Source organism: Delphinapterus leucas, chromosome 2, assembly GCF_059928025.1.
Source record: "Delphinapterus leucas isolate spDelLeu-1000000601 "Yukka" chromosome 2, BTC_Dleu_Yukka2, whole genome shotgun sequence".
Classification (NCBI taxonomy): Eukaryota; Metazoa; Chordata; class Mammalia; order Artiodactyla; family Monodontidae; genus Delphinapterus; species Delphinapterus leucas.
The window spans coordinates 173,025,043-173,039,113 of record NC_143130.1 but is presented as its reverse complement, the minus strand read 5'-3'; the positions used below and the strand labels follow the sequence as shown (position 1 = coordinate 173,039,113).

The 14,071-nt window shown below is 39.5% G+C and overlaps 1 protein-coding gene across 12 annotated transcripts in view; it reads left to right on the top strand.

Moving 5' to 3' along the window:
• The window catches only part of ATG2B (autophagy related 2B), a 74,614-nt gene that overhangs the window by 47,514 nt on the left and 13,029 nt on the right, over positions 1-14,071 (top strand). For 10 of the 12 annotated variants that reach the window (XM_089908174.1, XM_022576152.3, XM_089908178.1 and 7 more), the window contains 8 exons: positions 199-275; positions 522-725; positions 2,490-2,631; positions 4,856-5,058; positions 5,793-6,019; positions 7,443-7,551; positions 8,497-8,691; positions 9,508-9,609. In XM_089908174.1, the coding sequence (XP_089764300.1) occupies positions 199-275; positions 522-725; positions 2,490-2,631; positions 4,856-5,058; positions 5,793-6,019; positions 7,443-7,551; positions 8,497-8,691; positions 9,508-9,609 (1,259 nt within the window). The remainder of the gene's footprint in view (positions 1-198; positions 276-521; positions 726-2,489; positions 2,632-4,855; positions 5,059-5,792; positions 6,020-7,442; positions 7,552-8,496; positions 8,692-9,507; positions 9,610-14,071) is intronic. The other 2 variants (XM_022576153.3, XM_089908175.1) reach the window with 2 other exon arrangements.

Below are 14,071 nucleotides of genomic sequence, written 5' to 3'. Positions count from 1 at the left end.
TTTTGTTTCTAATTAAAAATAAAGTGAACTGTAGGATTTTTGTAGGATGAAACTATGTTTCCATTACATTATAAGTATTTGTACTACTACCTGCCATGAATTTTAAAGAAACACTAGTTTTATTAGGTGTTTGTTGGATAAGCATTTTTTGAAAGTTATATACTCAGATATTTTATTACTTACTTAAAAAAATTTTAGATTATGTTCGTGTGATGGATATGGGGCTTTTGGAATTAACCATAACTGCAGTGAAGTCTGATTCTGATGGAGAGCAAGTAAGTTATTAAAATAAATGGATATTTTTATTTAAGTCCTTTTTTTTATAGAAGAGACTAAAAACATACTGAACTTACGGTAAAATTATTTTTCTACTTACCTAACTTTAGTCAGAAATAAATAAAATATTTTAAAGTTAAGATTGAGTTATTATAAATGCATGTTTCCTGTGGCAAGACAAATTATCATATTATATTTTATTTAATGTAAACCGATGCAAACATTTTTTTCTCTTGTTTTGGTAGACATTTTTATCCTTTTTTCCGTGTCCTGTCCAGACTGAGCCGCACTTTGAATTACACTGTTCGAGTGACGTTGTCCATATTAGAACGTGCTCGGACTCTTGTGCTGCATTAATGAATCTCATTCAGTACATTGCAAGCTACGGGGACTTACATGTGGCTGACAAGGCGGATGTGAAGTCCGGAGCCCCGCAAAGAAAGATGAAGGTACAGCCGCCAGCCTCATTCATTAGAACTCACTCAACCCCTCCTCATTCCAGACATGCGAGTGACCTGTACATTGGCGAGGTCTTCTTGACAGTCATAGGGTAGAAAGGAAACTTTGAATAATCATCTATCTGTTCTTACTTTCAGGGTGATGGGGTCTAGAAAGGTGATTCCATGGGCCTTTTTGGAAAACCATTCTACTGTTTGATGCTCTCAGTTTCAGAACATTAATATTCTCAACCAACATACATTTTCCCAGACTTAAGTTATTTTCATATGTCCTCAGGGAAGAAAGAAAACATTTATCATGTGAGAGTCTGTTACATGCAAGTTGTATGTAAAAATGCTATGAGAAGGTGGCAGGAATTAGTATTATTACCAGAAGACTTATTTATATGACATTATCTTTCATATTTGTTATCTACAATTCTATCCAGTTTTCAGTATACTTTCTCATATGTGATTTCCTCTTACCCAGTGCAGTTGAGAGGTTAAAGGTTATCATCTCTGTTTAGTAGATGAATAAGACCCAGAGAATTTAGGTAATTTGCCCTAATTAGTAGCAGCAACAATATGCAGGTATTTGGATTCCCAGTTCATTGCTTTCTTATGCCCCCAGCTGTCACCTCTCTGCCCTCTCATATGTCCAGGTAGAACAATGTCCAGTTTGTTTAGCATTTACTTTTTATCAGTCTTTTTATTCTTCTTCCTGGCCTCTTCTGTGAACAGAATTCTCAGTCCCCTTAGGTCAATGGATCCTTCAGTAAGGGTCTGACAGGCCTTGCATTATCTTTCGTTCACGCTGATCTTACACCTCATTTGCGTTACGCTTCTGTTTTTGTTTCCTTGCTCCTGCTGTATTCTCCCTGATAATGAAGTGATTTATGATACTCTCTCTCTACTGTTTCTTCTCTTTTATTCTCCAATTTATTAAAAGTTATTTTAAATTATCCCTTTCAAATGAGATCTTTCCATTTTAGAGTCACGCTGACATTTTATTTATTTATTTATTTTAGTAGTATTATTTTTTTGCGGTACGCGGGCCTCTCACTGTTGTGGTCTCTCCCGTTGCGGAGCACAGGCTCCGGACGCGCAGGCTCAGCGGCATGTGGGATCCTCCCGGACCGGGGCACGAACCCGCGTCCACTGCATCGGCAGGCAGACTCCTAACCACTGCGCCACCAGGGAAGCCCCATGCTGACATTTTAAAAGCATGGTTTGGATTTAATGAATCCACGATTCACTAACAAAAATGGTTAAGCATCAATGTTGGAATTGAACTCCACAAATCACCTTTTAGTAGATTTCCCCTCTCATGTATACCCCCTACTGTCTTTAGGTGTCTATTTGTTCCAAGAAATGAGGCTCTACCTACAGTGGCTTTGTCTCAGAGGGTGGTCATGGCAGCCATCAGGTTTGAGCAGATCGGACTCTTTACAGAGAGACCCCCCTCTCCCCCAGCTTCACTGCAGTGTTTTTCACCTTCCTTCTCTTGGAATGTATTACGTCTTCAAGATTCAGTTCACTGTGCCGGCTTTGAGATGATAACACATTTATTTCTATTTGCCAGTAGTTGTTGGGGTGAAAATACTAAAGACTTAAAATGAAAATGTAACACCTGCTGAGAGAATATAGAAAAATGAATGTGTTCCTGTTTTTGGTGTTTTTGTGAAATGTAGTATATTTCTAGGACAAAATAAACATTGAGTAATTTGCTTTTTAGATCATTTTCAAGTTGATTTTAATTAGGGTTTTTGGCTGTAGGTAGATTCCGCTGGTCGGTCATCCTCACGTGGTCCAGTGCTTCCTGAAGCAGATCAACAAATATTACGAGATTTGATGAGTGACGCTATGGAGGAAATTGACACGCAAGAGGCTGCTGCGTCTGTAAAACCACAGTCTAATGGTGAGACAGACCAGGACTTCTTCCTGGGAGCTGTGATGTTGTAGTTGAGGCTGACATTGTTTGTGTTCTTACAGAGTCCTCAATAAGTAGCTTCCTAAAGAAAAGACAGGTCTGAGTTTGGGTGGGTATTTATTAGTCAGTCAGCTTGTGTTCATTGAACGTTTAGTAGATAAATAATACTGGCCAGAGTGTTGGGGGGCGGCAACAGATAAAGTGGAAGGCAAGGCTTATGTTCCCTGGTAGCTCATGGTCTAGTGCAGCAACCTGGCACTGAACCAGCCTGAGGCTAGTGCTTAGAACCATCCAGAGGTGATATAAGAAAACACTTCAGAATGTAGTGTACACTCTAATCACTGGTCGGAAAGGATTTGGAATCCCTTCATTAGACTTCAGTGAAAATGAGATGAGTTGGCTTTTAAAAAGTGTGTAGGACCTAGGCGTGTAGAGGGGAGAGAGAAGATAATCTTGGCAAGGTCACTAACATCAGCAGAGGCCCAGAGGCGTGTATGAGCCTTAATGATCTAGTAACTCAGGCTATTAATACCGGAACATAAGTTCCCTTCTTGTCGAAAAGAATTAGGCAGTAATGTTAGATAAGCAGGGAGGAACCAGACAGTGAGAGAGCTTTAAAGCCAAGTGGAAGCATCTAAATATTTTGAAGTATCTATCTAAAAATATTTTTTTTTCTAATTGGCTGAACATAGCTATTTCTATATGTTGTGAGATCTTAATTTTTAAAAATTATTTCATAGTGTTATAGAAGTTTAGCATTCAATGTTGCTTTCGTTCTAATTTAGAATAAATCAGAGCTAAGGAAGCAAATGGGAACTTTTAGCTCCCTATGTACTAACATTATTTGTAATAAACGTTAGCAGCTAACCTACTCGTGTGGGAAAGAATGTTTAATGAATATTTACCGAGCAGCTTCAGCACACAGGACTCTGTACTGTACACTGAGCACTTACAAGGATGAGTGGGTTCAAAGTACTGCCACAGGAGAATGTCTAGTCTGCGAGCCTTCTGGGCTAAGATGTCACCGCATTCATCGTAGTATTCTTAGTTCATATCACAGGGTTTGGTTTGGATGAATGAATGGAGAAAGAATTAGTGAATCTGTGGAATTCCCTGGCAGTCCAGTGGTTAGGACTCCATGCTTCCACCACAGGGGGCATGGGTTTGATCCCTGGTGGGGGGAACTAAGATCCCGCATACTATGCAGTGCGGCCACAAAAAAAGAAAAGAAAAGAATTAGTGAATCTAATATATAATATAAATGTATAAAAAATACATGTTCACATACAGATTTTTGCACGCATGCAGCCTTTTGTGAACTTCATATTGTGAGAGCTACCTGAGAACAGGTGTCCCATTTGGGTATCCAGTGCCCCCAAGGAGTCTTTTTATTGCTTGGAATCATTCCCTGGCCTAAGACATGCTTGACAACTGTTTCCCCCACCCCTTCCCCGAGCAGAGATTTCCTATAGTTTTAGGTGAGACGCTGCTACATGTAACTATTTCGCCTCCCCTTGCTATATTGTCCAAGGAGTTTCTTCCAGAACTCCACCTACAGCACGTAATTGTCAATATGAAATTCTGGCTAAAATGGAACTCCAGTCCACACTAACACGCTGCTGCTGGATTCCTGAACTTCTCTGACACTAAGTAACTAAGAGGAGACTGTCTGTAACTTTATGAGTCCACCATTTACTGTTTCTTAGAAAATTTCATACTTCCTAGTCTTTTTATTAGTAGTCAGAAGGTTATTGTAAGAAATAAGTGAGATACTGTTTTTTAAAAATTTTTGGCTGTGTTGGGTCTTCGTTGCTGCGTGCAGGCTTTCTCTGGCTGTGGCGAGCGGTGGCTACTCTTTGCTGCAGTGCACGGGCTTCTCATTGCGTTGGCTTCTCTTTTTGCAGAGCACGGGCTCTAGGTGCGTGGGCTTCCTTGGTTGCAGCACGCGGGCTCAGTAGTTGCGGCACGTGGGCCCTAGTGTGCATGAGCTTCAGTAGTTGCAGTGCAGGGACTCAGTAGTTGTGGTGCACAGGCTTAGTTGCTCCATGGCATGTGGGATCTTCCTGGACCATGGATTGAACCTGTGTCCCCTGCATTGGCAGGCAGATTTTTACCACTGCGCCACGAGGGAAGTCCTAAAATGCTTAATAAATGTTATTGTTGTTGATGTTTAAAATATGCCAAAATTGAATGTTGTAACCTTTTCACCTAGGTGTTTTGGATGAAAAATCTCAAATTCAGGAGCCATGTTGTTCAGACCTCTTCCTGTTTCCTGATGAGAGTGGAAACGTGTCCCAGGAGCCTGGACCCACTTACGCCTCATTCACACACCACTTGATGAGTGATGCAGTGACAGGCGTGCCCACAGAAAACGACGACTTTTGCATTCTTTTTGCACCAAGAGCAACCATTCAGGTAATAAATTGATGATATAATTAATGTCTTAAAATAGTGTTATAAATTGAATTGACCAAAGGGCACCTGAAAAGATTCTTCAGGTTTTGTTAACTCTTTACAGTTCAGAATTACTTCCTTTTGTAATTTACTCTTGAGACTTTGTAAATGTTTGTTATACTTTACTCTTTTTATGAACATCTCTCAGAGACTCTCTACTTGCAAAGTCTCCTGCATTGTTTATTGAACTACAGAGTAAGTATGTAGTAAGATACCTCTTCAGGGTTGTGAAATTAAATGGCAGAAAGGAGTTCTGTACAGAGTTGTTAACACCAGAATTGGGAAAGATAAGATGTGATTTGTGAGAAGGCTAATGCTTGGTTAATGTATATATAATTTCCTTTTTAGAATCATGCTCACATTGAAAAAGCATGGTCTGGATTTAATGAATCCACAGTTCACTAAACAAAATGGTAAAGCATTGAATCTGTACCTTTTTATTGTCAAACGAGTAGTAAAAGCCAAATCGTAGACTATAAAAAATTCTTATGGAGTGATTCACATAGAAGAGAGAGTTCATTTTATTGTTAATAAAGCAGAGTATCTTATGCGGTGATTATCGTCAGTATTTATTATTCCACTGTATATTGAAATTATTAGAAAGAATGCAGAGCCAAATCCCCTTGAGATGCGCACCATAATCAGTGGTTTCTACTTAAATAAGAGAGTATGTGTTACCTCTTCCTTTGTCTTAGGAGAAGGAAGAAGAACCCGTTGTAAAAATAATGGTTGATGATGCGATTGTGATAAGAGATAATTATTTTAGCCTGCCTGTTAAGAAGACAGATACGAGCAAAGCCCCGTTACACTTTCCTATTCCTGTAATTCGGTACCTGGTTAAAGAAGTCTCTCTTGTTTGGCATCTTTTTGGAGGAAAAGATTTTGGAACAGCCCCTCCTGCTTCTCCAGCTAAAAGTTATATGTAAGTTAATTTCTACATAAGTTTATTTGGCAGACCAATATACTCTCTTTGTTGTGGCGCACAGGCTTCTCTAGTTGTGGCGCGTGGGCTTAGTAGTTGTGGCACAAGGGCTTGGTTGCCCCGCAGCGTGTGGGATCTTAGTTCCCCGACCAGGGATCGAACTCGCGTCCCCTGCATTGGAAGATGGATTCTTTTTTTTTTTTTTTTTTTTTTTTTTCCTGCGGTACGCGGGCCTCTCACTGTTGTGGCCTCTCCCGTTGCGGAGCACAGGCTCCGGACGCGCAGGCTCAGCGGCCATGGCTCACGGGCCCAGCTGCTCCGCAGCATGTGGGATCTTCCAGACCGGGGCACGAACCCGTGTCCCCTGCATCGGCAGGCGGACTCTCAACCACTGCGCCACCAGGGAAGCCCATGGAAGGCGGATTCTTAGCCACTGGACCACCAGACCAATATATCCTTTTCGCTAAAAATACATAGAATTTATCCTTTTAAGAATTATTAATAAGTAATATTAGAAACTGTAATTTAAATGTTACTCTTTTAATGTTAAAGTTTTGCATTTGAAAACTTGTTTGCATTCTTTGTATTTTTTTCCTAAAATATGATGACTTAAGGCATTTCCATTCAGCAAAATTTTTCGGGTACCTACCACGTGCCAGAGCCTGTGTTAGAGGCACATTCATTAAAATGAATACGACCCAGACCCTGTCCTAAGTTCAGAAGGGAGAGAGAGTTACGTGAGCCAGTGAGGGCGACGAAGTGAAGTGTGTGCATCAGGAGGTGGGGACCACGCGTGCCCCTGATTCTCTAGCACCCAGCAGGGTGCCCAGCACAGAGTGGATGCTGCTGAAGTACCTGCTAATGAGTGCGTTATTCCATGGTTCTAGAAGGGAACTGGATGGAAAGATGAGGCAGAGACTAAGGGTAGACACTCTCAGTGGGGTGGGGAGGGTCAGGAAAGGCTTCACGGGGTGGGAACCTTTGGCACAGCATTGTAATGACTTTCTATTTAAAAGTGCTTTAAAAAAAACTTTGAACTTTACTATAATTCTTTTCCGTGTTAATTGGAATTTCTAGGACTTGTCCTCTGACTCTCAGGGGTTTCTGAAGTAATAAGGAACTTACACGGAGGTCTCATTTCTAAGTCTATCTTGTGATATGCACACCAACATCATAGTTAGTGTTTTCTGTAGTTTTAAATATTTAGCAAGTAGATGATTGCTGTAACGGCAGTAATAACATTTATGTTCTCAGTGTCTCCAAGAGATAACAGATGAGGTTTTGATTTATAGCAATACAGTTTGTGGCAGTGTTTTGCTAGTTCTGTAATCTTTTCTTTTTTCATCCTGTTATTTTTTCTGGTGTCATTCATTGCCTTTCTTTGACTATTCCTTTAACGAAAGGTTTTATTTTTCATTTATAGTAGTCCCCACAGCTCACCTTCTCACACACCTGCAAGACATGGACGTAATGTGGTATGTGGGGGAAAAGGAAGAAACCATGACTTTTTAATGGAAATACAATTAAGCAAGGTAATGTGACATTTTGAAAGGAAAAATCCACCTAAGTAGGAGCATTAGTGGGCGTTCTTTGGTTACTCCCTGTGCCCTCCCCCATGTGGTCTTGGGGTGTAAGTGGAAAAGTGCAGGGATCTTGTATAGAAACTCTTGCCTCTTTTTCTTTCTCAAATACTCTGAGAAAATTTAGGGTTTTTGTTTTTGTTTTCCCAGGCTACCCCTAGAGCAGTGTCTCGCAGAGTTGAACAAGCATCAGAATCCCCTTGAGGGCTTGTTAAAACACAGGTTGCTGGGCCCCAGAGTTTTTGATTCAGTAAGTCTGAGGTAGGGCCCATGAATTTGCATTTTTAATGAGTTCCCAGGTGATTGTGATACCACTTTACCCAGGACCGTGCTTGGGGAACCACTGCGCTGGAGCATGTCTCTGGGAAGGCCTGCCATTGGATAGCACACAGGTCTCAGGTCCTTTGTGAGCATCTAGAGACCAGTAGGCCAGGCTGCCAGTGCCGTTGATGCAGTTAATTCTGTCCGCTTGTCTGGGATTGTGCCAAGGGTCGAATATTAGGGCGCTTATCCTAGAAATAGTGCAGTGATGACAGCTCCGTATACTAAGTTGTATCCTTGCGCCCTTTTGGAACTTGAACCTTGCCTCCAAGCAGTTTCATAGGTATGCAAGATAATAATTTTATGACTTATGCCTATTGAGCGTTTTGCTTGAAAAGGATAGGGATTTTACCAAGGTCAAATAAGAAATGTCAGTCAGGCTTTTCCTTGTATGGTCCTGAACACGTGGATTAATAAATAAATACGTGAACAAATGTAGGAGTGTTATGCTGTTCTCTGAAAGTGGAATCGAAAGCTGAGAATTCAAAGAAAATGAGTGATGTGTTACATTTTAAAGAGAAAGTCTGATTTAAATAAAATGTAGAGATTGTTCTGTGTTCTTTCTCTTCTGTAAAGGTGAAGTTTCAGCACGAGGTCTACCCTCCATGCAAACCAGAATGCGATTCTAGCCTCTTGGAACACCCGGTCTCCCGGCAGGTGTTCATCGTGCAGGATCTTGAAATTCGAGATCGTCTGGCAACATCACAGATGAATAAGTTTTTGTACCTGTATTGCAGTAAAGAAATGCCTCGAAAAGCTCATTCCAACATGGTAAGATTTAAAACTTCATATATTTTGTTGTTGTATTAGTTTCAGAAAAGTATTTTTATTATATCTAACTGCAGAAGATTTATTTTAGATTAGGGAAAATTATGGGATTTTTTTCCTCATTTTTATATGAAAATCCCTTTTAAATACGCTGCTTAAAGTTTTATGTTTTAAAAATTATTTTGCATGTTGTTTCTATAATTGCCAATATATCAATACCTGAGGAAAACCAGAAGTCCATAGTGATCTACACAAAACACTTACACAAGGAATTCCCTGGCGGTCCAGTGGTTAGGACTCCATGCTCTCACTGCCGAGGGCCCTGGTTCGATCCCTGGTTGGGGAGCTAAGATCCCACAAGCCACGCAGCGTGGCCAAAAAAACAAAACACTTAAAATATTTAAACGAAATTGTTGGCAGTATTCCACATTTCTAACTTTTAATTTTTATTAGAATAAAAATGATCAGCTCAGGACTTCCAGAAGAAAACGTCATAGAAGTTGTCTTTGGAGTATGGGTCTATGGATTAGCTTCTGGGGCTTAGCAAACTTCTTTGAGACTGCGAGTACAACATTATCATTTGCATTTTTTCCTCTAAAGAGAATTCATATCTTTCATCAGATTCTTGAAAGAGTGTGTGACCCAAAAAAGTTAGATTCAGGATTCTAAGGAAAGAGGGTAAACAGTTCCACTTTTTGTTCTGATATAGGGACTAGATATAGGAATTTTTTTTCCTCTTTTTTGCTTTTCTTTTTTTTAATGAAAGCAAGGTCATATTATCACTAGGGAAAAAATGTGTTTGTCTGTCTCACCTTGTAGCTGACAGTGAAAGCATTACATGTGCGCCCAGAGTCTGGCAGGTCACCACAGGAATGCTGCCTCAGAGTGTCGCTAATGCCACTTCGCCTCAATATTGACCAGGTTTGTATTACAAGCATAAGGCGTGGAATTGTGTTTAAATATATATCCCACATTCAGAATGAGAGATTTAATTTAGTAGAATTATGTTTATTATGATTTAACTTTTATGGAAGTTGCATAATTAAAACAGACTTCTGCTGGTAAAGAATAGGGCAAATTCATTAGCTGTTTGGAATCTGAATTATTAGTGAATAAACGTTATTAGATTTTGTCCTCCAGTTACCTACGTACGCACCGTCTACGTGACATAGCGCTTAATACCTGCTTCTCATGTTCTCTGATCTTTACATACGTGCTCCTAATGCAGATATACAGGTATTTTCAGAGGATGAAAGGACTCCTCGATATACACTACTGAAAGATATAGGGGATTGTAATCACAGCATCTGGAAGAGAATTCCCTGCCCTGGGCACAATGACAAATTAGTAAATTGGCACTTGAACAGGTCACAGACAAAGCAGAGATTTATGGAAAGAGGTAAAGAAATCCACTTTCCTATATCCTAGCAAGCACCCCATCAAATGATCCTGGGTTTTGCCTTCCCAGAGAGCTGTTTAAAGCATAGTTGGTGTTTTACAAGCTTTGTTCGGTGTATGAAGATGTGATACTTGGCAGTAGTGCAGTGTAGTGAAGAGTGTGGGTTTAGAGTCAGACCTGGGCTTAAATCTCAGTTCTCTTTTACTAACTGTGTGGCTTTTGGTAGGTAACTTAATTTCCCCAAGCCTCAGTTTCTTCACTGATAAAATGGAAAAAGTAATAGTACATGTAGCGTCATTTTTTTAAAAATGAGGATTAAAGGAGACTGGTGTATGTAAAACATTTAGCTTGGTGCCTGGCACACACTGTTAACGATCAGAAGTGTTAGCTGTCATTATTAACTGAAGCATATAACAACTACAGAAAATAAATGGACTTTTTATAGTAACCTGCTTTTGAAATAACAGAACCCTCCCCTTATACCTTACACATTGGTGTGAGCTCAGGTTTGGAAGTGGAGTATATGTGGGGTGGTATTATTTGTTTGATTAAATAACATTGATTGAATAATGTCGATTCATTATTTAAGTAATAGATGTATCAGGGATAATCTAAAGTAATATTTATATTGTAAACAAAATATAGGAATATCTCAGAGAAGATGTATTGTGAAGCACAGAAGTTTAGCACAACTTCATGTTAATATTTGTAGCTTCTGAGCTGGGTCAGTCTTGCCAGTGGGTATTTTAGATTTATGTTTTCTCATTATGAGAAGAATATCTTTTGAAACCCATACTTTAATTTAATTTAATTTATCCATATTGGCCTAGTAGGAATATGATGACGTATTTATGGGAAATTTATCTGTGAAAATCACCAGTGTGAGCAAGAATTTGAGTGAGATTTATCTTTATGGCATGACTTTACCAGACTTATCAAGCCCAGTTTTCTTTAATAGACCTTTTCTTTAATATTGAGCTTAATTTCTTCTTTAGAACTATAAAGCATTATGATTTTAAAATGGAGAAATATTAACCTTAGCAAAAACAATCAGGGAAATAAATGTTATGACTAAACTGAGGAGGAATGGGAAATAATTCCCCAGGGTATGGGATCGAGGGAAACAAAGCCATGCTGCAAATATGTATGCCTTAACTAGGAATATTATGATACAAAAGAGTCCTTTCTAGTTTGCGTCTTCTGAGATTGACATACCATACCAAATGGTCATCTGAATAGAAAAGAAAGCCAAATATTTGTGTTCTTTAGTTTTTCTTTTGAAAACATATCAGTTGATGAATGAGAATGCTTTGAGTAATGTTTTTCTTACCAAGCATATCTCTGACTTTATCTTCACTGGATCATAGACAGTAAGTATGAAAGCAATGTGTTGTTTTCTCTTGTTTCTAAGAAGCTGCATTGCTGTTGAAAGTCGGTGCAGTTGCTTGTGAAGCGCAGCGTACCTGTAGGGCAGGCAGGACTCGAGGCAGATGGAGTGATTGCCATGTAGGGAGCTAAGTAGGTGATGGAGGCTGTGTGACTAGGCAATTTGAGGTCCGAAATCTGAAGGCGCCAGATTTCCTGGTCTGATGTTCATTTTAGTATTGAACTGCCTGGAAATCTGTGTAGGGAAGATATGTTAATTCCAAATCGTTTACTGAATGCCACCCTTGTCCCAGGTCTGAAGTAGGATGCTGGGAATACAAAGAGGAAGAAACATCCCATCCTCAGAGATCTCTGTTTAGTGGGGAGACAAAGAGACAAATGACTTTAACACCCTGTGATGAAGATAGGCATAAAGATGTGTCCCACCAGAAGAGGGCTCCTAAGCCGGGCTGGGAGTTTGGAAGATGAGGGGTGAGCAGTAAAGGCTTTCTGGAGGATGTGACAGTCAAGCTGGGTCTTAAGGAATGTAAAATTATGAATTTTTGTAAAGGCATCGAGAGCCTAATTCAGGTTGTGAGACGCAGTGTGAGGCCGTTGGGTAGGACAGGTGCTTGGCTGAGGTTGGAAGTGATGAACACGTAGCAGTACCAGTCGGCATGTTTGTGATTCTTTTCAGCGTCACCTGAGCATGACATTGAAAGCATTTCTTTCAACACCTTAAGTCATATCACACTGTTAATATCCTTTACCGTAGGACCTTAAAGCTAGAAATAACTATTTTATAGTGAAGGTTTAACATAAATAATAAACCATATTTTTTTAAAGTTTAAAAATTGATTTTATTGAAGTATTATTTGCATATAATAAAATGCAGAGATTTTAGGTGTACAGTTTGAGCTTGACAGATATTTCTTGTTTTGGCTCTTAATGAATAAAGCTGCTATGAAATTTGTGTACAAGTCTTTTATGGACATAAGTTTTCAGTTTTCCTGGGCAATCGTAAACCGAATGTCTGGGTCATAGGGTAGATGTGTGCTTACCCTCATAAGAAGCGGCCGAATAGCTTTCCACAGGGGCTGGACCATTGTAGGTTCCCATCGGGAACAGATGAGGGCAGCGGCTGCTTCATGCTCTGACCAAACTTGGTGTCTTTTTAATTTTCGCTGCCTTACTTGGTGCTCATTTTGGTTCATTTTGGATTTCCCTGATGACTAATGATGCTGAGCGTCTTTTCGTGAGCTTATTTGACATTTGTATATCTTCTTTTTTGAAGTGTCTGTGTCTTTCTAGTTTTTGTTTTTTAAGTGATTTTTTAAAATTTTATTTTTTATTTATTTATCTTTGGCTCTGTTGGGTCTTCGTTGCTGCGTGTGGGCTTTCTAGTTGCGTGCGGCGAGTGGGGGCTACTCTTTGTTGCCAGGCGCGGGCTTCTCATTGTGGTGACTTGTCTTGTTGCGGAGCATGGGCTCTAGGCACGCGGGCTTCAGCATTTGTGGCTCGCGGGCTCTAGAGCGCAGGCTCAGTAGTTGTGGCGCACGGGCTTAGTTCCTCCGCGGCACGTGGGATCTTCCCGGACCAGGGATCAACTCGTGTCCTCTGCATTGGCAGGCAGGTTCTTAACCACTGCGCCACCAGGGAAGTCCCTGTGTCTTTCTAGTCTTAGAGTTAGGTTGTTTGTCTTACTGAGTTGTAGAGAGTTCAGCATAGATACCAAAATTCAAAATTTAGAGAGCATTTTGAAAAGCTGATGATTAGTATCCCTTTGTCTGTTGTTTGTAGTAAAAATGTGTAAAAACCACTGTCTCTTTATTTAGTCTTCCCTTTTTTTTTTTTTTTTTTTTAATAAGAGTACATTTATACCTGGAATTTTCTCTCTGTTTTTTTTTGGAGGCAAAACATTCATAGTATTAAAATATCGCCATCTGGTGGCCAAAGGGTAACATTTTATATACTATTAACTGTCAACATGTAATATTTGATATATGTAAATATACACATATTTAGTGATTTATAATAAATGTATGTAGTGTAAATAACATATAAATATATACTTAAATACGTATGTGTAAAGCATAATAATATAGTGAACAATTCATGGACTTACTCCCCAACTGCAGAACCAGAATATTTCTAATACTGTTGAAACCGCCTGTTTGTTCTTCAGTCCTAGCCCTCAGTCTCCCATATGCCATGTTATCTAGAAAAATACCTTTCTAACTTCCATCATTTATACTTCTGACAAGTGTGATCAGTAGTAGGTCGAATCCTTTGGAATTGCCAGTCAGGCACTTGGTGTGCTACCACTTACTGTGACCCTGTATTTCACTTTCACATTGCGGTTTGGTACAATATTAACGTTTTATATTAATTTAAGTTTTTTAAAATGGGAGGGAAGAGTAAGAAGGAACAGGCTCTGGTATTTAATTTTCCTATTCTCCAAAATGGATTTGTCAGTCTCAGTAAGGCTTAATGAAGCTGCTAATAATGGGCAAATGTGGCTTGCATACACAGCACCAAGAACGGTCCATACCATAGAATTTCAGAAAAGACCACACTGATTGGGTGATTTTATTTATTTTCAATTTTTATTTTGAATAT